Source organism: Bombyx mori, chromosome 13 (assembly GCF_030269925.1).
Source record: "Bombyx mori chromosome 13, ASM3026992v2".
Classification (NCBI taxonomy): Eukaryota; Metazoa; Arthropoda; class Insecta; order Lepidoptera; family Bombycidae; genus Bombyx; species Bombyx mori.
Genome location: NC_085119.1, coordinates 6,607,760 through 6,632,253, shown reverse-complemented (window position 1 = coordinate 6,632,253; position 24,494 = coordinate 6,607,760). Strand labels below are relative to the sequence as shown.

The window sequence follows — 24,494 nt, the reverse complement described above, 5'->3', positions numbered from 1 at the left end:
ATGTCAAACGTTTCAAATTAGGTAACTCATTTTGACGTTATCGTTATAATTTTCGAGGATTATGTAGAAATATTGATATTGAAAGAAACTAAATTATACACGTTTTTTGTTTAAATATATTAAATCAAAATGGACAACACCAACAGAGTCTCTAGAACAAAATCAAGTAAGTCCGGTTCTATAGCAAATTTAGTTTATTTATTTATTTAGACACACTACAGCAATACACACAAAACATTCAAGCTTAAAATTAACATGTATCAAATTAAGTACTGGTATGTAAGCCAGTTACAGGCATTCTCTTATAACACACTATGCTTGTTGCAGTATTAAATTTCATCGTAAAAAGAACTTTATTTAGCTTAATAGTTTATCTTATACCTTTAAACGAGCAATTCTTGTATATTAATATACCTATATATAATCTGAATCTCGGAAACGGCTCCAACAATTTTCATAAAATTTAGTAGGTATACAGGGGATTTCGGGGGCGATAAATCGATCTAGCTACGATTTATTTTCAGAAAATGTTTTGTTCGTGTTTTCAATAATCAACTTTATCGATAATCAACTTTATGACTCTTCCCGACATCTATCGGCGAATAATACTATTTTTCTTAATTGAGGGCAACTAACAGCTTTAAAGACACAACAATATGGCGTTATCAAATAAAAACCGATCAAAGTTCGGTCATCATCTAGTTTGTATTAATTCTCCAACAGACGGTCCACGGATCCTGCCTCGTCCGACAGCGGCGTCAGCTGCACGCGCCGCCCGGAATGCTACGAATCGAAATCTATCGTTGACCCAAAAACAATCACCAAGTCGTGCTCCTCCGTCGCCGGTGCCTTCGAGGGTAGACTTTATATCATTTTCAAGCGATTTTTTTTTAATTGCCTTTGTAGGTAGACGAGCATACGGCCCACCTGATGGTAAGTGGTCACCGTCGCTCATGGACGTCAACAATGGCAGGGGCAGAGCCAAGCCGCTGCCTACCATTAGGTACTCTCCGCAAGCCTCGTTTGAAGAAGGACATGTCATAGCGCTCGGAAAACGCCGTGGAGGGGAGTTCATTCCAAAGCCAGATGGTACGGGGCAAAAAAGATCTTTGGAAACGCATTGTCGATGAAAACGCAGCGGTTCCAGATAATATGGATGGACTCTGCTCCGATGGCGGGAGGTGCGATGATAAAAAGGATACTTCTAAAACTTCTTTATACCAATAACACAATTCAATAAATAAGTTCATTATTGCTTACAGACTGGAAAAGTTATTACGGAGCATGTTACGCATAAAATCGAATCAATATCAGATATGAAGGTTTGAATGTGAATTTAAAAGTTGATTGTGATTGCAATTATTATAGTCTTTTAAATATATTATTGATATTATGTTTTAGGTTCAAAATGAATGTTACATTGAACCGATACAGCCAGAATTAGACCGGGTAAGTTTAATATCAACTCTTGTTTGCATTGGTAGAGCTCCTGTTACGGCAGTCATAGAATCCATGGAGCTCATAAACAGAAGGCAAATGTTTCTATCCACTTTGAGACTGAAGAAGATGTCTAACTTGCATTGAGATATCGGCTATTCTTAAGCTATGAATACATTACCGTTTTATGGCTCCAATAAGTACCTACCAATAAGTATAACGTCAGTAGGGGAGTGAACACCACCTATAACTACATTAAAACTGTGACTCCTTATTACTGTAGTACTTTTATTTATTTAGTCAACTACGGAATCGATGCCACAGCATACTGAGTCATTTGTTATTGAACAAATGGTTACGGTAAATTCTGAAGAAGAAATGGAATTGAAAAACGAACAAACCGCTCTTGAATCTGACAATAAAGAAAATTCTTTGGGTTAGTTTGACTAATAAAAATGTCACGTTTAAAAGTATTCAATTTTTAATCGTTTTTTGATTCGTTACAGATTGTGAACCTGTACCAAAATCTGCGCCAAATAGCCGCCCACAAACTCCTAAAACTTTACAAGGCAGTCGGCCACAAACGCCAAGACCATTAAGTCGTCCAACGACACCATTGCTCCTCCAGCAATCGTCGAGTCGACCGAATACACCACGGAGACCAACAACGCCTGTCAGGCCAAAAACGCCTATTCAAACAACAATTGAAAAATCACGACAAAGTTCTCCTGTCACACAGGCTAGTCGGTTAAGCAATACCAGACAATTAGATGAGATTAAGTCTACTTTTGTTTCCAAACATAAACAGTTTAATAGCATGAAAAAGGATTTGGATTTAAAACAGGTCTGTAATTAATGATTCATTAATTTTAAAATGATGTTAGGTCACACACTTTCTTTCGCTTTTTTTTGCGGATGTTCCTATGAGTTCATATTGCGCCATGCGAAAACGATACGTTAGCCATACTCAATTGTCTGTCCGAGTATTTTTTTTATTTGAAGCCTATTGCTATGTGAAATTCGGCGAGCGGAAAGGTAAATAGCTGTGGGAACATTGCAAAAGTGGTTTTCTTCTTCTGAGTCGGTCTCTTCATTGGTGAAGGTCGTGTCTAATTTGAAATGTGGACCACTCGATGCACAATGCTTTCCTACGTCTTCCTGTTCTCGGCGGTCTTTATAGCCTCGGTTATTGGCAGGCCGGTGAGCGTCTTTACCAAATCAGACCAGCGGGTAGGTAAGCGTCCGCGCGATCTTCTCCTGTCAACCTGAACAACTACCATCAGCTTCCCTAAGTTATTACGAGCGATGTGGCCGAAGTACAAAAGTGGTATCACTGCTAAAAATAGCTTATAGTTTCCAAAAAAAGCACAACCACCTAAATCTTTTATGTTAACGCAGCTAATTTTATAACAAATTTGAATCTTGAATTTCTAGCAAGCTGTTTTGGAAGTGTTCCAAAACTTAAAATCTCTATATGAGCGTTTAAACAATGAAGGCATATCGGCATGCGGCGAAGGGTTTCTACCACAAGAGCTTATCCTTTTTAATGTAGCTGATTGGACTGCACAGGAAGTTGCACAATTATATCGTGATGCTATTGCATCTTCAACTCCCGAAAATGCGTTGGAACTTCTAGATGAAACTATGCCTATTGGTTAGTTACATTTAGTATAACGATTTGCTTATAATGTTTTTATCCACATTGTTTTTTATGGCAAGTGCTAAGTCAGGTCATGCCGAACTAAAAAGTAGATTTAGTATCTCGCAAAAAATTTACGTTTCGATTCATGAATGAATCCCTTTAAAATATGCGATTCCATTATTTAATGAAAACAAAACCAACTTGTTTTTGTTACAGATGAATGTGCCTTAGAAAAATTGAATAGCAAAGTTATGAATGTGTCAGACTGTTTTACAAACTTATGTCATAAGGCTTTTGCTGCGCGTCAAGAAGTTATAGATTGGGTCAAAAATTTGTTTGAAAATCTGGTTAGTGACTTTACATTAACTGTTGTAAAATTAAATGAATATCTACAGAAAATATAATTAAATATCCAAAAACTAATCTTACTGTGAACCAGGATCAAACAGACGGTGATATTTTGGAACATTTATCACGGTATAACGATCAAGGATTTGAACTTTGTGGTGCACTACGAGAATTGAAAACTCAAGCCGAAGATGCGGTCAACACAGTAACTGATCTGTCAAAGTATGTTACATGAATAGCTATATAGGTTTCTCTACGTTTTTAAATACCTACTTCGTTTTAGACTCAAAACATTTCAATACCATATTTTCCGATTTATTGTTTTTATTTGGTATTAACGTTATTATGTACCGAACTTTATTATTTATTAACTTTATTAGTTAATTAGCTTATTAGAGCTTTATTAGTTATTACCGAACTTTAGTGTTATCGTATTTTCGTATTTCTCGAGAGACATAAGACTTCATTAAAACTACTTTTACGATTTAACTCCGTGTTTTGTCGTTATGTTCGAAACTGGTGGTAAGACCTCTTGTGAGTCCGCGCGGGTAGGTACCACCACCCTGCCTAATTCTGCCGTGAAGCAGTAATGCGTTTCGGTTTGAAGAGTGGGGCAGTTGTTGTAACTGTATATAACATATCTCATGGTGGGTGGCGCATTTACGTTGTTGATGTCTATGGGCTCCAGTAACAATTTAACACCAGGTTGGCTGTGAGCTCGTCCACCCATCTAAGCAATAAAAAATAAAACAAAGAACCCTAAAAGTAATTTTAATTTAGTGCTAACAATAACATTAATTAAGAAAATAATTTTCTGAACAGAAAAAAACCGCTAAGCGCTAACCAACGAGGCTTGCGGAGAGTACTTTATGGTAGGAAGCGGCTTGGCTCTGCCCCTGGCATTGCTGACGTCCATGAGCGACGGTGACCACTTACCATCAGGTGGGCCGTATGGTCGTCTGCCTACAAAGGCAATAAAAAAAAAAAAAAAAAACAAGAAGGGTTTTTCCCCTTGTATTTTCCCCGAAACGTCAATAGCAAATGAGAAAATTTAATTTAATTTAAAGATAAAATTAGTAAAAATCTTGAGGTGTCAGTAATTATAGTCGAATTTCGATCGTTGAGCGAGTTTAAAAATAAATGGTCATTAAATTTATTTTTACCATTGTACTTTATCTTCTTTTAATAAGGCGAGCGTGCCACGAACGAAGAACCCTGATAGCTGTGGGTGAGGCCCTGGTCAGGGAAGTTGCGAAACTGCGACAGGATGTTGAAACTCGTAACGTTATGATCGACGAGATTCGTGAATTACGTTCTGAATCTGAAAATACTAAAGCTCTTGAGGTAACCAAGCAAATATAGAATTTTTTTCACTGGTGGTAGGACCTATTGTGAGTCCGCACGGGTAGGTACCACCGCCCTGCCTATTTCTGCCGTGAAGCAGTAATGCGTTTCGGTTTGAAGGGTGGGGTAGCCGTTGTAACTATACTGAGACCTTAGAACGTATATCTCAAGGTGGGTGGCGCATTTACGTTGTAGATGTCTATGGGCTCCAGTAACCACTTAACACCAGGTGGGCTGTGAGCTCGTCCACCCATCTAAGCAATAAAAAAAAATTTAAACGTATTTAATTTGAACTCATTACTGAGGGTCGTGACCACCTTGGTCCAGTTTTTGCACTAGCTTCCTCCAATGTTGTCTGCATTCGGCCTGCTTAATGGCGCCCGGGACGCTGGTGTTTGTGGCCTCCTTGACAATGTCCGTCCACCTGGTTGGCAATCTTCCTCGATTAATGAGGAAGCGACAAAGAAGAAGAAGATGAATTTTAAACTTATTTATATCATTATTGAACTATAAGCTATTGAAATTTACTAATTTAATATGAAGTGTTATTATTTATTTTTAAACTATTTAATTTAATACTCGTGGTATGGCGTCTTGTGTATCCGGACAGGTAGGCACCACTAAACTGCTTATTTCTGCTGTGAAGCAGTAATGCTTTGCGGTTTGAAGGATAGGGCATCCGTTGTACTATAAAACTGACTGAGACTAGAACTCTTATCAGTAAGCTTATTGGGACACCTCAAGGTGGTGGGTGGTAGCATTTACGTCGTTGACGGGCTTCGGTAACCATTAACACCAGATGGCTCGTGAAATGAAAAGTAGATACAAAATTCTGTATGCTGTAAATAAAAAGTATACGAACCACTTGATGGAAAATAATATTCTTTTAATTTACATAGTAGGCACACGCGGTTCACCTCATGGTGAGTGATCACAGTCGCTCATTGACTAACAATATCACGAGCACAGCCAATACGATGCCGTAAAATAAATATAGTAAATAGTCAATTGAAGACCCAATAAAACCATGTACTAATGTCAAAACCTTAGCCTGCCAACGACTCGTAACATTCTTTGATATTGACGTCATGAACCGACAGGCACTGCTACAAAACAGGACAGTTTTTTTTTTTCTTTTTACTCTTTGTCCTACGATCACTCAAGACTATATGAGTCGTCTATTATCAAAGGTGGCAATCTGTGCATTTGGACAAAAAAAAATTATTGATATGTCAATACAGATTGGTTTGAATATAATCGTCTCCTTCAAAGAATACGGTTCAAAACCTGCATTAAATAAAGGTTAATAGTTAACCTGTTATTATCTAAGATGTCGTTCCGAAGAGTTTTGTGACTGCCAATGGAATACAAAGTCAATAATTCGTTTTTCTGATTTACCAATCATTGTCCAAAAATCAGATTGCCGGCTTTGATAATAGTCGACTCATATATAATAAGGCAAGTCGCAAGAGGTTCAGGTTAGAAGTAGTGCCCGTGCTCCGTTTCGCCTTAGTAGCATAGGACATTGGCTCTTTTGAGTCTTTTAAAATAATGTACCGTAATAAAATTTTAGGAAATGCGGCACGAGTTAGACGAAGAAAGAACAGCGAAATTAGCAATAAAAGAAAAATTAACTACGACTGAATCCCAGCTCAGGCAGACGCGTAATCGTGTCGCAAAAATGGATAAGCAATTACGCGAAGCAGAGGCGAGCATCACGAGTCTCACTGGTACGGTGAAAATGCTAGAGGACCAGGTACAGCAATACATTCGAATACTGTTGGTTTTTTTCTTACGATTAAGCAGCCATATGAAATGATAGGTTATAGTTTCATTTATTCCTTTTGAAAGTCACAGCCATTAAATCAATGAAAATGACAGTGGGAAGAAAGCCCATTTAATTTATTTATTTTATTGTATTCATACTTTGTGCCGTCTGTTATTTTAAACAATATGTCATCATCAGAATTGACGCCATCGTCACTTGGACGTGGTGAAAACATTTAAATGAAAAACAACAAATCAATCAATTATTATTTATTTTTTTAAATACGTATATTTTAGTCTGCTGTGCAAGCATTTCTTAGGCATTGCATACGACAGGTGGCTCGAACGAAAGTAAATTTTCAATCAGCCGGTCCGGTGACCGTAATCCGGTGTCTTTTTGTGAAGTCGTCGTGGCCTAACGGATAAGACGTCCGGTGCATTCGTGTTGAGCGATGCACCGGATGTTCGAATCTCAGGCGGGTACCAATTTTTCTAATGAAATACGTACTCAACAAATGTTCACGATTGATTTCCACGGTGAAGGAATAACATCGTGTAATAAAAATGAAACCCGCAAAATTATAATTTGCGTAATTACTGGTGGTAGGTAGGACCTCTTGTGAGTCCGCGCGGGTAGGTACCACCACCCTGCCTATTTCTGCCGTGAAGCAGTAATGCGTTTCGGTTTCAAGGGTGGGGCAGCCGTTGTAACTTACTTGAGACCTTAGAACTTATATCTCAAGGTGGGTGGCGCATTTACGTTGTGGATGTCTATGGGCTCCAGTAACCACTTAACACCAGGTGGGCTGTGAGCTCGTCCACCCATCTAAGCAATAAAAAAAATAAAAAAACTACTTTATTTTTACAGTGAATATTGAAACAATTAGCAAACATTTAAAAACATTTAGTAGATTTAATTTTAAGATTTTAATAGCAGTAGGCCGCCGTCATGCTTCACGATATTCAATTGCTAAGCTAAGCGCAAATAGATGCGTTTTAGTTCGTCTATATTTGATATGGCTGTGTGGTAACGGCTTCGAAAAAGAATACCTCACCTTCTTCTTCCGCGGGTGTCGTAAGAGGCGACCAATAGATTTTCCAGAGAATGGGCAGCAGCGTTCTCTGCGTATCATAAAAACATACTGCGATGGTTAATCCGCGTGCTAATTGTGGCGATTATGACAACCCGCATGCCAAGTGTGGCGATTATTACAACCCACGAACACTACGGCCTTCCACAAGATGGACGGACTACCTATTGAGGTTCGCGTGACTCCGCTGGATGCAGGCAGCGTAAGACCCGTCGTTGTGGTGAGGCTTGAGGGAGGCCTATTTCCAACAGTGGACATCTGTAGGCTAAAAATAGTAGATATATAATATATTTGGTGAACCGGTAATGTAAAATATGACCTATGGGCAAATGTTTGAGTTACATTTTTTTCCAATATATATTCTATTATCTTTTTGAGATTGTTCCACTTTTACTGAGCGTTTTTTGGTATTGGGAACTGGTTTTTATACGTTCAGTCTTCGCTTGAAAAGTTATAAGCACAAGGTGCTATTTTACTGGTGGTAGGACCTCTTGTGAGTCCGCGCGGGTAGGTACACCACCCTGCCTATTTCTGCCGTGAAGCAGTAATACGTTTCGGTTTGAAGGCTGGGGCAGCCGTTATAACTATACTGAGATCTTAGAACTTATAACTCAGGGTGGGTGGCGCATTTATAGATGTTTATGGGCTAATGGGTAATCACTGGGCACTGAGCGGGCTGTGGACTCGTCCACCCATCTAAGCAATAAAATAAAAAATAAAAAGTGGATGACAAATTTTGGTTATTGTGCAGAGTCGTCAGAAGGAAGTGCAATTAGAAGCTCGTGCTCGGAAGTTGAGAGAATCGTTAAAAACTGGCGAAGTGACAACCTCTCAATTAATTCAGCAACGGGATTCTCTACAAGCTGAGTAAGTTTCGTATGACACAAACAAAATAAAAATAAGATTTTCACTATGCAAGATTTGGCATGTCGTCGAAGTCTAATACATACGCGACACTCAAAATGTTAAATGATAATTACTGCTGTTGCTATACAAACTATTTCAAGATGAGAAGTTGAATCACTATCTCACCTCGCGTTGGGGCTAAGAAATTTATGTGGATTTTAATTTAGAATTCCTTTCATCAATGATTCATCTAAACGATCGATTCGGAAATGGGATTTTCGGCGAAGAGCAGCGTTGAACTACCCACATTCCGCCACCACATAGCGGCAGATTGGCGAGGGTGTTCCTTCGCCGTCGGCGATGCTCACACATGCATTCTCTCTATATTTCTCTTAGCCAAACTTCTTGGTAAATAAATTAGACCTATTTGAATGTTGTTTGATTTGAAAGATTCCATTATGACTTGTAATAATTACAGAGTACTTGAATGTAAACAGCAAATTGAAAAACTAACAGTGCAGCACAAAAGCGCTATACAGCAGTTAGAGGAAGATCTTAAACAAACAAAACGTGCATTGCAAGAGCAATGCGAAATTACTAAAAGAGAAATTGAGCTGAAAGAAAGGACGGAGACTGAGCTTCAAGATAGTAGAAATGCTATCGAAGAGTTACAAGCTAAGATAATTGAACTAGAGAAGAGTAAACCGAATCCAGGTAGACTGCTATTATACTGTAGATCGCATTTAGGGGAAAACGTTATTCTTTAAACGTTAAAACAGTTAAATTCAATAGTTTCAGTAATTTAGTAAAATTCATTAATGTTGTAAAGTAATGTAAAGTTTGGTTAATAGATCTGCCGACCGAAAGAGAAATAGATCTGTGGGCAGAATTGCAAGCTACTAAAGAAACATTGCGAGTGACTGAAGATGAAGTAACGACTTGTAAAAGAGAGAAAGTTCGATTTTTGGAAACGCTTACAAAAATCACAGTAATTATCTTTTATAATCTTATATCTTTTATATCTTTTTTTATTTTTTATATGATACATTGTTGAAAAAGAAAACTGTAATTTTAAGTATTTTTTTTTTCCAGTTTCATATTCCTGAACATTTTTTTACAATACCTCAGAGGTGATTGCATTAAAGCTTTTAGATAATAGAAAAATAGCTTTACAAATGCAATAGCATTATTATAAATTTCAGGAGTCCGAAAACAAAATAGGGATTCAACAGAAGCTGGCTGCTGAACTTTTGAATAAAGAAGAAATCATTGGAAAGATGCAAATACAAACCAGAGAACTCATAAAGAACATAAAATTAAAGTAAATAACAATTCAATGTATTTTTTTTTAATTTAGCTGTGTGAACGAACCCGTAGAATCACGACGTGAGATGAGGTCAAAGTTTCAATTTCATTTTATAAAGGCTTTCCTACCTTTCAAACTGAAAAACATAATTGTTTCATAGACTGTTCATAACTGTTTGTATATTTGCATGCGCGCTTGCAGTACAGTACACCTTACATGGGGCGGGTCATTTGGCAAATTTATTAATTGTCCTGGTTTGATTTTAGTACACTTACGCACATGAACACGTATTAAATTCAAATGCTATTTTCGCACAAAAATAGACATCTGCAGAATGTGAGCTTTGGCGTAGTCGCATCGCTCGGAGTCACGGCTTCAATTCCTTGAGACCGTGACGACATTCTTAAAAAGTGGTTGTGTGTTTTCTAACTAATTACTTTAGATCAAATCGTCATATCGTACAATGTGTCTTAAATAAGATTTTCAACTTACTAATAAATTTAAAAATCTATTTACCTATTTAATTTTTAGTGAACAAAAAGTTATACAGTATGAGCAATACGTCCGTGATTTGCAAGCACATAATAGGACAATCGCCAACTGTCAAGAATCGCCCAACGGCATCAGCTACCAGGATTTACAACAAGAAGTTTGTATTAGACCATTGGCTTATTTTTTTAGAGTAACAGATTAGCTGACGATTTTTTTTTTTGGATAAGACGGTACCACATTATTTGTGATTTGAAAGCTAGATGGAGCTATTTAATTATTAAGTCATTCCCCAGTGTAAGCTACAAGATCACTTGAGAGGACGAAGCCGCGCGACACGCTGCATGACAGTAGCTTTATGGAACTCTTACAGAAAAGCGCCCGGATCGCTGTGTATCGCGTTCCAACTCGACTGGTTTTGATTTACCCGAGTATTCCGGGACACAGCGAAACCACCCCGGCTGAACGTCTTTGGGAGAGCTCTATGCCTAGTTGTAGTATTGACTGTGGAATCTCCTCTACATTACTCGGCTTTTGTCTTGGGCGGGGATCGGGACCTCGGTCGAGAGTGCAGGGGAGGGTTTAACGTTTTACGAACGGGCTGTTACGAACCGTGTCGTTACAAAAGTAACTTTTCCACAGATTATGGATTTAAAAATGAAACTTCTCGATGTGGTTCATCGTAATGAGGAGTTGTCTGAAATTCTCGCCAAGAAAGACCAGGAACTCGAACAGCAAGACAAAAATTCACGAGGACAGGCAAGAGTTATAAAGGTTATTTTCTGTTAAAGTGATGATTTTGATCAATTATAAATTATTGTTCTCGAAATTCACGAGTATGTCCATAGAAAGATCATTCTGAAAGTCTAAAGAGTCGCTTGGCCACACTTTCGGTCTTTGCTACTCTGCTGAGTTGCTATTAATTTTTTTCTAAAAATGTGTAAATAAACGTGTGGTGCCTATTTATATTAATGAGGATCAATGGGTGTTTAATTGATAATTCAGAGGTACTTATACCTAAGTAGTGTAGGTACTATTTTGCTCTCTTTAAAAGAAGGAAACGCACTTGAACTTTTGTATTTCTAAAAACTCGACGATTGTTTAACTTGACGTCTCATAGATTCGTGAGGAACTAATCAATGTACTCAAGAACAAAGAAACGGAACAGAGTCGTGAACTTGCCGCTTTGCAACAAGACCTTGAGCATCGAATGAGGATTGTAGATGAAGTGAGACGTTTTTGTTTGTTTTTTTCTTATTTTTTTAACAATAAATATAAAGATTTAATGACAAAAACACTTGATAGGCTTGAACTGTGATATCGTCTGCAGGTACCTTTTATTTAGCTAAATATATGTTGACTGTTCTCTCAAGGTGAATAAGCAGATAGCAGCAAAAGCCGATGAAATTCAAGAGTTATTCGCTACGCTGGAGAATAAACAACAACAGATACATCGATTGGAGAAGATTGTGTTGGCTCTGGAAGAGCAACAACGTCGCGCTCAAGCACAGCGAACACGTCACGAGGAGAAAATAGCTGCACTCGAACATGAGCTGGCTGCCGGACTGAATAGAAAAGAACGGTAGCTAACTTTATTTGAAATTATTTTACTATTTAATTGTAATTAAGTACTTAATTACTGCACATTCAGCAATAAGTAATAAAAATATTCATTCTTTCATTTTCAGAAAATTTTTATTCTTCTAAAAATACTGTGAAGTTTAGTGAAGGGTTGGAAATATATTTTTGTGTGTGTCTTAAAATCAAATTAAAGAAGGTGAAAAAATAGATGTTTGTTTTTGTTCATTAAAAAGAGGCCTTTACTCTTTGAAGTGGCCGTTACGCATTTGAATTGTATGACTGGTACTTGACGAAGAATGGTAATAAATTCTAAATTGAAATGAATTTTATTTAAAAGAAAATCTATATATGATTCTATTTTTAAGTTTAGTCATATGTTTATTATTTGTTTTGTTTTCACTACCGTACATAATTTTGTATAAATACAATAAAAATACGAGTATTTAAGGACTACAGATCATTAAATTAGTTACGGTAAACGGTATAAATAATAAGCTATTATAATCTATGGTTACGGTTGACGTAACTTTTAATGCCACGCAAACGGCTCACAATAATAGTAACGGAGACAAAATGAACACTGTCAACGAACGCACGACTTGTTATTTTAGTTGAACGCTTCCGACATGAATATTTTAATCGGTACCATTGGTACATAATTAGATTGATAGAAATAAAATATTAAATATATTTTGATTTGAATTAATTATTTTGAGAAAAATGTCTGTGCTTTCTGTGTACTAAGCGGTAATATATATATATAGATAGAGACCTAATAAAGGGCAACTGTTAAATTGTAATGAACACAACAAGTTGTATTTTATCATAAGTATGGGGGCGCAGAATTGTCCTGGTTGTTTTGATAAGGCGTCATCATCGTCGGTCGTCGTGACTTGTATTTGGCGAAGTAGAAAACAAACTTGTAAATCTGTAGCAGTTTATTTCCTTCCTATCGTCGGTTCACGCTCGACTGCGTACAATACGTACCTTTTTTCTGAGAAGGGTGGAATTTCGTAACAGCGGGTATTGTCCGCCATCACGTATATTTTTAATAGCTCAGTTTTACTGTTAACAAATCATCCTTCAATGTTGCAAACGTTAAGATTTAAATTATGTCACTATTCGTCTTCGTGTCGACATGTACCATTTAACATGCCCATACCATCGTATGACGATACTAAGCTGGACTGCTCCGAGAATGATACCAACTTCACCTTTGAACCATATTGGATGCCACTTGTTGAATTCATCGGTAATACCTGGGACCAATTTTCTAATAGTCACCACTTAGCTCTTTATTATTTAACAAATATTTCATATTCGTCGTCGTGGCCTAAAGGATAAGAAGTCCGGTGTATTCGTATCTAGCGATGCAACGGTGTTCGTTCGGTCGTCATTCAACGGTTCACGTTTGACTTTCACGGTGAAGGAAAAATCAAACCTGCAAAATTATAATTTGCGTGATTATTGGCGGTATAACGTCTTGTGAGGCCGCACAGGTAGGTACCACCGCCCCGCCTACTGCCGTGAAGCAGTAATGCACTTCGGTTTGAAGGATGGGGCAGCCGTTATACAGTAAAAACTGAGATCATAAAACTCCTATCTCATGGTAGGTGACAGTATTTACGTTCTAGATGTCTATGGGCTCCGGTAACCACTTAATACCAGGTGGGCTGTGAGCTCGTCCACCCAACTAAGCAATAAAAAATATATATCTCATGATCATATGAAGTCGTCGTGGCCTAACGGATAAGAGGTCCGGTGCATTCGTGTTGAAGCGATGCACCGGTGTTCGAATCCCGCAGGCGGGTACCAATTTTTCTAATGAAATACGTACTCAACAAATGTTCACGATTGACTTCCACGGTGAAGGAATAACATCGTGTAATAAAAATGAAACCCGCAAAATTATAATTTGCGTAATTACTGGTGGTAGGACCTCTTGTGAGTCCGCACGGGTAGGTACCACCGCCCCGCCTATTTCTGCCGTGAAGCAGTAATGCGTTTCGGTTTGAAGGATGGGGCAGCCGTTGTGACTATACTGAGACCTTAGAACTATATCTCAAGGTGTGTGGCGCATTTGCGTTGTGGATGTCTATGGGCTCCAGTAACCACTTAACATCAGGTGGGCTGTGAGCTCGTCCACAAATCTAAGCAATAAAAAAAAAAAAAAAAAATCATATCATTCAATTCTAATCTATTTTATTTCGTATGGAGAATCCGTAGATACGACGAATGATTTTTTTTAATTGATGACTTGGCTTAAAAGGCCAAAGATCCAGGCCGTTAAATAGTTTAAAATATTGTCATGAGTGTCAAACATTATAAACGTCAAATACAGATAAATAACTAAGTGCTCTTTAATAGAAATAACATTATTTTGTGAATAAAATCATATAATTTGATTGTTTCGTTAAAATGTCGGAACGAAAGGTTTTAAATGTAAGTAATGGTTTCTTGGTTTGTATGCGGGTGATATTGTAACAATTTAAATGATATATGTATAAACCTGCACCATGCAATGTTTCAGAAATATTATCCACCGGATTTCGATCCTTCGAAGATACCTCGTATGAAACTAGCGAAAAATCGTCAATACACAGTCCGACTTATGGCTCCATTTAACATGCGATGTGCTACATGCGGTGAATATATTTATAAAGGCAAAAAGTTCAATGCTAGGAAAGAGGATGTGGAGAATGAAGATTACCTCGGTATTAGGATATATAGGTTCTATATAAAAGTAAGTAGGGCAATGAACAAAACTAAAAAATGAGTTAAACAACCTGTACTAATGTGAATTTTCCATAATATTAAAAATATATATAAATGTTCTATGGTAGCATAAGTCTAATGAAGTGTCCTGTAGAACAAGAATGCTTCTAAAGAGATATATATGTTAAGTAGCATCATTTTATTACACATATGGGTGCATAAGCAGCCTTATGGGCATTAAATAGTGACTAAAGCATGTAGACATCACAATGTGAGTCCTTCCACCTTCACATAAGATATTGCCAAGGCTATATTCCTAGAATTGCTAATTTGCAAATGTGATAAGTGAATACTTCTAATTACATAATTGTTTTACACTCTATGCCTTTTTAGGTCTTTAAAGACAAAATAGGTATCTGCATTGTTCACAATGTGTTTCCACAAACCATTTTTGCAACATGTTTCAATCTGGTAGAATTGACTCAGTATTGTACATTTGAATATTAGTTCTCAAAATAGGTTTAAATATAGTTTATACTTGAAGGTAGTAGCTTTGTTTTGCCTGTTGTATTATACCAATCTTGATGGATACTGGCTATCATTGCCATAATATGATGTGAATTAAAGTTACTTTCAAAATAATTTAATGACTATTTCAAGAGAATACGGAAATCTGTTTTTTTTTATAGAAGAATTGTGTTTATTTGATTGTACCACTGTAGCTTATTCTTTAAGACCTGGTTTAATTTTTAAATATAATTTTATTTCAGTGTACTCGTTGCTTGCAAGAAATATCATTCAAAACAGATCCAAAGAATACCGATTATGAGATAGAAGCTGGTGCTACAAGGAACTTTATGGCATTAAAACTTGCTGAAGAACAGGCCAAGCGTGAAGAAGAAGAGCAAAAAGAAGAAGAAGCCAATAATCCTATGAAGCTATTAGGTAGATACATAAATATAGCCTTGCCGTGATGATTAATCTGTATTTTAGTTTATTTGATTCTCAAATAGATTTGTGGATATACTTTCTTGGCAAGAAATGAAACCTTTTATCAAACAAACCAAATTTTTTTTGCACTTTTACAACTTGTTTTACATACCTGGGCCAGAAAGTAGTTGTATATTTTGGATTTTGGTTTGAAAGGTAGATAGATGACTGATGCAATATACAATTGAAAATTTTACCTCATGTCTTGAAGGTAGCCTTTCCCAAAGTGGGCGATAACGCCCCATTGTGGGCGCTTGCAGGCTTAAAAGGGGGCGGTACGAGTCCCAGAAAAAAATGGGGGCGTTGTGTAGAGGCTTGGGAGGCGATTTGTAATTTCATCTAGGAGGACTCTTAGGCACCAACTGAGCTCTCACTATAGTGGTTTTTAAGTAGATAAAAAATAAGGGCGCTAAAAAAGAATTTATTCTCAAAGTAGGCAGTAGACAAAATAAGTTCAGGTGGGAACCCCTGTCTTAACAACAACAAAAATAAACTGGACATCCCTAACTTTTTTTTATTTATTGCTTAGATGGACTGAGCAAGATATTTTTAATTTGTAATACTGTAATGTAAAAGTAACTAAAATAGAATTGTTTAAACTGCTAAAATGCTAAATTGTTTGTTTAGCCTGACTGCTCAAATGTTAATTGGTCTTGGTCTATAACATTAGTGGGCTTAAGGAAGTATTTTTTAAACTTTATTTGCTTGAAAAAAATAATCATAGAAGTATGAAATAAATAATTAGTATAGTCAACATTAATCCAAAACAGTCAATGAAACAAGATATCCAATATCATCTAATTGTTAAATAATCGTTAAGTAATCCACCGACTAATCTACATAAAGTCAAAATATTGTAAAATTAAAGCAATTCTAGAATGTTGGATATGTTTTAAACACTATTATTAAATCCTAAAATGTTTTCACGGCTGCACTATCGTGATAGATGGCATTGCGAATTGTAGGAAATATATTAAATGTGAAAATTTTAAGTTAAAAATGATTTATAATATGTTTGTTTGCAAGAGTTATGAAGAGGTATGTGTTGCAAATAGTTTGAAATACATTTCTATAATATTCTTACATTTCTTAAAATTGTTTTACAGAATACAGAACGGAGCAATCACGACAAGAAATTGAACAATTGGAAAACCTTGAGGAATTAAAGGAATTAAACCGTAGACAGCAAGCAGTAGACTATGAGGGTATGTTAAGACAGTATCAACCAGAAACAGTTGAAGAAAGAAAGGCAAGAGAAGAGAAAGAAGATAATGATTTTATAAAGTGAGTTATCATCATTCCATTAATAATAAGAATAAAATTACAAGATTTTTCAAAAATCTTGTAATTTTACTACCTTGTATATAAGTTTGAATGCACCTCAATAAGTTATTTTATTAATTTGAAATTTGTTCTTTTTTATAATTCAGTTTAAAAAGATCTAAATGTAATTTGCATTATGGTAGAGAAAACACACATGTCTAATGAAAAAGACAAATATTATACATTCTTAGACATTTTAGCACAATTAAAGGTATTTGTTCTTACGATTTCAATGTGGGATACATAATAATATGTATTATTTTGAATGTAACCACAAGCATCAAACCAAGCACAATGTCAATAGATGATTCCCGAAGAGGGGAATAAATTACATCTTATGCTAATATGAATAGCAAACAATATGGCTTCACAAATATTATGTTTTCTTTTTCTCCTATCTAATTTTTTTCCCTCTCTGTGCTGATAGCCTTGAGCGGCTATATTAGCGTTATCCTAGCGTGTAGGTGAGCTCTCGGGACTCAAACCGGAGAGGTTCTTAACGCTGACCCTAGCAAGAGCAGTACTTCGCAGAATCTACCACCGGATCGGAAACGCGACCCACTGAGAACATCCGATGAGAAAGTCAGTGGGCTGTGTCTATGGGTTAATTTACTCGCCGAGCCCTTCGTCGCAACGGGTCCTCCGCGTATTACTACGCGGAGTTCGCGATCTTCCTGGAGAGCATAGGTGTGATAGTCTATATTCTCCTTTCGGAGGTATGCCACAGAGATATATGGTCGCTCGGCGTTGCGACCTTAATTTGAATCACACCGCGTCGCGCAACGTTACGCGCGTAGGTGTAGTTTGTTTTGTTGGCCTTAAGGGCCTGGGACACGCGATTCCACGCTGACTTCTCTTGAAGTATCAGCGGGGGCGGGGCAGTTATTCTGGGCGCGGATTTCTGTCGCGGCGACGGCGAGTCGGATTCGGGTGTTTCGTTACGCGGACGTGAGGCGTTCGCGGACTTTGATTGTTTCGACAATGTCCCGGGAGTTCCGAGACTCCTATTTTTCCCGAAGGAATCCGATGAACACTTTTGTCCATTTTCGCCCGTTGGGGTTTCGTCTCCGGGCTTTACACGCACTCGCCGAAAGTCGAGCCCCCTGGAGATGGGGTTTGAACCCCCTTGCCCTGTAAAAACGGCAGTGATAGCAGGGGGAGGGGTGCCTTTGCTGTCGCAGATAGCGAGCGAGCGACGGATTGAGAAACACGTCTGCACTCGACGTCGTTGCGAGCGGGAATGTCCTATCTAAGCTGATAGCCTTGAAAGGTTGTGCGTCAGCGTTGTTGTCAGCGTAACCTAACAAGTAGGTAAGCTCACGGGGCTCAAACTTGACGACGTTGCTAATATTAACCCCAGCAAGAGCAGTACTTCGCAGAATCTACCACCGGATTGGAAACGCGACCCACTGAGAAGATCCGACGAGAATCTTAGTGGGCTGTGTCTGTGGGTTAATTTACTCGCCGAGCCCTTCGTCGTAAGCGACGGGTTCGACGAGAACGATGACCGGTGCTCGGGGTACCTAAAACCACCGTTAATGGATCGAGAGGATCAGAAATGACGTGCTTAGGGGCGACATCGACTGTTTATCATTTGGTCCGTAGGATCGGCGGAATGTAGTTACCGGCGGCCACGATGAGAGGGTTCTCGTGTCGTGCCGCTTTTTCGAAATGACGTACTGATACCGATTTTAGTAATTTACTGATGGACTCTAGGTCCATGTCATCGTGGAGGTCCATATTTCTCACGCACCATGGAGCTCCGATGGCTATACTGCAAAAACGGGATTGTATGATTTGACGGGGTTTCAAGTCAGTGCGAGCCACATGAGCAAACACTAGACTTGTATAGGTCATGACCGGACGTATGAAAGTTTTGTAGAGTGTCACCTTAGACGAAGGGACAATTTACTTCACTTGCAAATCATCGGATAGGTTTGTCTTCAATGTCAGATAAGCATATGTGGGCCTAATAAAGAGCTATCACTGTCACTCAAGCAGTGATAGAGGCATAGCCAATCCACTGTTGTAAAGCCTGTTTTAACAAGGATACATCAGAACGCTCTAAGAACAAATATTGGAGGGCAAATCATACCGTTTCATGGTATGTGGAAATGTGGTTCTCTAGGTATTATTATTAAGAAGGACTGTTTTACAAATAATGCTATAATCGCAATGGAACATACAATATATAAAATAAATCTTAAAAGAAAAAAAAACACCAAACTGCATTAATGCCTATTGAAACATATAAATACTAAATTACATTACAGTTTTAAATAATAAAGTTTTAATGTTAGCGAAAGAGGGATTAGGAAGGGGGGGGGGGCTAGCAAAGGGGGATGATTAAATTACACACAAATATTTTTTATTTTCTTGCCCACTGCCCCGTTAGTTTCTATTCTATTCTACCTCATATTGTGTCACTGCATTCACATTGTGCTGTTTATAGTCTCCAGTAACCATATAACACAGTGGAGCATGAGTTCATTTACCCGTATAAGCAATAAATAATAAAATAAATACGATATTTTTTATAATTTCAGGTCAGTGAAATTCAACAATTGCTCTAAGAAAGTGGTTGCCGAAGAAATAATCGAAGATGTTATAGATGAAGATGAACCACCATCAAAATGTTCTAGAATTGAAAGCTTAACACAAAAAACTTCGGATAAGTCAGATAGTATAAAAAAACATTCTTGGAATAGGAGTGTCGGTGGATTAATAACGAAACCGGCTCTCGCGAACCTCGTGAGGAGTAAAAAACCAGAAAGTGCTGAAACGTCTAAGTTCACTACAGAAGCACTTTCAAAGAGTAATAATGCTGCTGAAAGTAATACGAAAAGCACAAAAGATAAACCAGCGTCAGGGCTCTCATTATTAGCTGGGTATTCGAGCAGTGACAGTTCAGATTCATAGTGACCGTTATTTAAGTTGTAAAGAATCCCGTGGTTTTGGGACCAGCTCACACAGGACACTGAGTTATTCATTTGACAGGATGACAATAAAGTTGTTCAAAATCGTTTCTCGTGTAGTTTTAATTATTTCCTATTTACTATTGTTTCTAAGCTCGCCCTCGACTACATTTTTGATACTTAGTAACAAACCCAGCAACTATGCCAATTTTCCTGTCAGGTAACTTTGATATGTTTTTGACAGGCTATCCTTACAGGTTATACTCTAGTTTTTTAGAAATAATTAATTGGCAATTGGAAATTGTCATTGCTTTTCAAGGTGATGACATCGCCGTTGCCTTAAAAACCTTAACCTGTGACATGGTACTCCTTAAATCAATGCCATCCGTTCATTAAAAAAAAAATCTATTTTTTCCGCAAAATAAGTATAATATGTCTGAAAACACGTTCGTATTCCTATAAACCGCATTAATAAGTAAAACTATAAGTTTTACCTACCCGTGCGGACTCACAAGATGTTCTACAACCAATAATTAGGTACGCAAAATATAATTTTTCGGGTTTGATTTTTATTACACGATGTTATTCCTTCACCGTGGAAGTAAATCGTGAACAATTGTTAAGTACGTATTTCATTATAAGATTGGTACCCGCCTGCGGGATTCGAACACGTTCGTTGCATCGCTCGACACGTATACACTGGGCGTCTTATCCTTTAGGCCATGACGACTTCTAATATCTCAAGGTGGATAGTTGCGTTGGGATGTCTGTCTATGAGGCTCCGGTGACCACTGAATAGCTAGGATGATCATAGATTTATGAGGTACCAAGATCGAGGTTAGTCTAAAAACGTTGCTGCTTAGCCAGGACGGATACGCAAACTTACGGTTTCAGCCAGGAAGCTTTTACAGCTGCTTAAGCGCTTTAAGGGGGGGGTGAGGCTGTGCGGCGCGCTACCAGCACTCTAGCGCGCTGCTATGGAGTGAATAGAGCGATCGGTCGACGGTGTATCGCGTCCCGACCCGGCAGGCTGGTTCTGGTCCAGCGGGGTATTCCGGGACACCAGCGGCACCGTCTGGGCGGCCCGACGGGCTGCCGTACCGAGACGGTCGACGTTTCAGAGCCTTCGATTCGCCTCGAAGGCTCCGTCGGCTGGGCGTCCTTGGGGTGAGCCGCGCCGTCTGGTTGTAGTGTTGACCGCGGTAGCCCCCCTACCTCATCCGGGTTCTGACCTCGGAGGGGATCGGACGTCGGGTGTAAGAGTGCAGGGGAGTCGTTTAGTGGGTGGGTCCTAAAATCCTTGGGCCCGCGGTCTGCTCACAACACCATGCAGATCGTTGAGTCTCACATACCCCGCGCGCCCCTTTTGCGCGGGGACCTCGTAGGAGGTTCGGCACTCTACTCGAAAAAAAAAAAAAAAAAAAAAAAAAGGCCTAACACTTCAAGAGCAGCTGTATTGTAAGTACCTACCCGGAATCGAGGACGGGTTCGCGACCTGCTTAGAAGATCTAGCGTGGAACTAAGCGGACTGATACTGTGGATTAAGGTTCACTTCGAATTATTCAGCAAGAATGGTGCCCCGTTCTTTGGACTTGTCTAGGGCGTTGAAAAAAGCTCCTTAACTCGGTCGTCAAAACTAAATACTAAATTAAACATCATACATGTAATTAGTGATTTTTTTTCTTAGATAACTAGTCGATTTTGTCAAATCAAATAATAATTCGAAGCTTATGCATTCTATCAAATTAGTTCTTTTTTTAGGATTGAAGGATTACTGGAGGCCCGGAGGCCTTTCCAGTTTCACCAGGACAGTTGGGCGAGTCGCAATGGTAGGTGAATTCCTATTGTTGTTGAACTGTATACTTAGAAACCTACGGATGGATGCTATTCCCGTTCGAATCTATCGTGTAAAGTAGGAGTATAGATTTTCCTATGCTTAGAACTTTAAAACGGTTTGATAGGTTAATAAAATAAGCTATAAGTACCTAAGCTTAAATAACTGAAGGAAAGAGGAAATTAATATTAATTTTACACTTCGCTAAACGATTCCGGAGATAGTACCTAGCAATTTAGTGCGAATACCAAAAAGTGTTAAGATAAATTGAAAAGCAAAAAAAAACACGCTGTTCAGCAATTGATTTGAAAAAAAAGTTAGTGCATAACTGCCGAAAAAGATTTAAGAAACCATTCAGAGTAAAAGGCTAAATGTCTACGTTGAGCCTAATTGATGATTACGCTAAAAAACTTTTTCTACTACCACAACTGTCTTTTTTTAAGTCCCTATAATATGTCGGATACAATTGAATGAGTATACAATTAAATCAATCTGCTACTTCTGGGATTTCATAACAAAAACATTACTTCCAGACACAACTCACAATCGGCTTATCGTCGGCTGTCAAAGCGCCAAAATTCCTTGATCCCCGCCGTTTGTTGGTCGATGCCTTCCATTTATTACGGTGTCAAGTGCATTCACACGGCGGGTTTACGTGGCGTTTTCTTGTTTCGTTCTACTGATCTATTACTATACAGGATGTTTAATTTTTTTAATTATTATTTTCTATTTTAAATCGATAGTAGGCTCACGTTTTGCCTGTTATTAAGAGGTGGTTTTGTGGGTGGAACTCATGGATATCAACGATAATGTCGAATAAACGTACAAAAAGTTTCAAAGATGCGTAAATGGCGTAACAGATATATTTAGTATGGCCATAAGTTATTTTTTCCTAATATTTTTATTTATTTATTGCCCGTGTAAGTTGACGAGCATACGGCCTACCTGATGTAGAGGTATTACCGTAGCTCATGGACGTCAGCAATGTAAATTGTACAATATATGAATAAGAGTCGGCATCCCAGATCAGCCTGTAGCTATACATTTTTTGTTTTGGTACCTGACTTTAGGAATTAATTGAACGGAAAAAGCCGTTTAATGCATTGATGACTGAAGGTTGGGAACAACGCGTAGGCGATTTGAGAGATACGGTGCCCCAACAAAATTTAATTGTACCAATTCTATGGCCATCATGTTTAGTACTTTTATAAAAAAATACTTATACATTTGCTATCTTTAAATGTTTACGTAATTTTATCTATAGTACCATGTTATTTTTGATAGGTTTGCGGTAATGGAGGGCCGCCCCTAAATATTTCCTGCTAACAAGCATTGATGACCACGCCCAGGGTGTCATTAACAAATTAGGATTTTTCCACTCACCGGGCGGTACCTGCAGATTCTTGTAACAAGGGCCCGAACAAAAAGCGCATAGCTCACAGTTCCGAGATAAATACAACTCGTATCCCGATTTTTTCGTCGGCATAAATATTGTTTTTTCATAGATGTAACGGCTTTAAGCCGACACGTCGACGTTCGATTCTGAGAAGTAGAGATGTCGCGGCGCCGGCCGGGACTCTCGCTAATAAATATAAGCTTGCTTGGGAAATATTATGTTACTCGACTTGGAATTTTTTTGGGAGAATGCGTGCGGCGGCGGCGCGTTCGCCTTTGCCCACTCGAGCCCTTGTAATGGGCCAGATTTTGCTATCTCCGAACGATAACGTAATTCAATGGAAATATTTCGTTGAAAAAACACTTAGCTATTTGATTATTAACGAAATCTTAACAAGTACGTTAAACTGGTTACATGGCCGTAGTCTGGGCATCGTGAATACATATAATCGTTCACTTTGAGATATGACGTTGGAGTATCATTTGTATGCTAGCCTACTTATCCTTAAAATGCCGCGCAAATGATTTATAACAAGACGATGAATTGCCTCAACTACTGATTGTTCCTTTATCTATATATATATAAATGAATTGCTCTTCGTTAGTCTCGTTAAAACTCGAGAACGGCTGGACCGACTTGGCTAATTTTGGTCTTGAATTATTTGTCGAAGTCCAAAGAAGGTTTAAAAGGTAAATACCTAAATATGAAAATGCTCGAAATTAAATAAAAATAACAATTTTGTTTTTCCTTTGATGTGTCCCCCGTCGGACGGATTCCTTTTGTTTGTTTTAAGTTTATTTAATACAAACGTTTAGGTCTATTATTTATAGATTGAGGCACTACGAAGTCTGCCGGGTCAACTAGTTTTATTATAAAATCATTTGAGGAAAACTTTATCGTAAAAATTGCTCGTTAGCATTTTTTGTTTTGTAAATCGGTGTATGCAGGCATTGCATGTCTCGCCCTAGTTTGCCCTAGCGTATTATTCGAAGTTTCAGTAGCATTAGATTGCTTCGGAACTGAAATACGCAGGACGGTAGTACGATAATTTTTTTATTGTACTAAATGGATGACCGAGCCATAGTCATCAGAACTTGAATGTCGTCGGCCGCCTCGTGTCATGTGATGCACCGCACATTGAAGCGGCAGTTGTAATGACTCGCGGCAGAAGTAGGCAGGATTATAGTTTTTTATGATTGAAGGCTTACTGGTGGCCCGGAGGCCTTACAAATTTCACCAGGACAGATGGGCGAGCAAAGACTCAGCCAAGAGGGGTGAGACTTGCTAACAGTTGCCCGAGCGCCTCCGAAGGAGACTTAACAACTCAAGAGCAGCTGCTTCGCGCATGAATCTATTACCGGATCGGAATCGCGACCGCGGAGAAGATCCGATGAGAAACTCAGCGAGCTAATGCATGGGTTAGTTTGCACGTCGAGCTCTTTGTCGAGTTCTACGACGGTTACCGGGGTC

At 38.3% G+C, this 24,494-nt stretch overlaps 2 protein-coding genes and 1 non-coding gene across 3 annotated transcripts; all 3 read left to right on the top strand.

Annotated features, from left to right (window-relative positions):
• The first annotated feature begins 4 nt into the window (after window positions 1–4).
• LOC101738576 (uncharacterized) lies at window positions 5–12,058 on the top strand. The gene is made up of 20 exons (XM_004927871.5): window positions 5–166; window positions 724–857; window positions 1,263–1,322; window positions 1,402–1,449; window positions 1,738–1,873; window positions 1,944–2,281; window positions 2,872–3,091; window positions 3,296–3,426; window positions 3,519–3,649; window positions 4,618–4,771; window positions 6,345–6,527; window positions 8,381–8,496; window positions 8,954–9,189; window positions 9,327–9,463; window positions 9,678–9,796; window positions 10,313–10,430; window positions 10,913–11,044; window positions 11,391–11,498; window positions 11,644–11,852; window positions 11,959–12,058. The coding sequence occupies exons 1-20, from the start codon at window positions 130–132 to the stop codon at window positions 11,975–11,977; spliced, it is 2,766 nt and encodes a 921-aa protein (XP_004927928.1). The 5' UTR covers window positions 5–129; the 3' UTR covers window positions 11,978–12,058.
• Window positions 12,059–14,143: 2,085 nt separating this feature from the next.
• Window positions 14,144–19,904, top strand: LOC101738712 (splicing factor YJU2). Its single transcript, XM_004927872.5, has 5 exons — window positions 14,144–14,293; window positions 14,382–14,594; window positions 15,337–15,511; window positions 16,663–16,840; window positions 19,426–19,904. The coding sequence occupies exons 1-5, from the start codon at window positions 14,270–14,272 to the stop codon at window positions 19,796–19,798; spliced, it is 963 nt and encodes a 320-aa protein (XP_004927929.1). The 5' UTR covers window positions 14,144–14,269; the 3' UTR covers window positions 19,799–19,904.
• On the top strand, window positions 15,103–15,204 carry Mir3255 (microRNA mir-3255). The gene has a single exon (NR_107540.1). It is a non-coding gene; the product is annotated as a microRNA mir-3255 (primary transcript).
• Window positions 19,905–24,494: the final 4,590 nt, after the last annotated feature.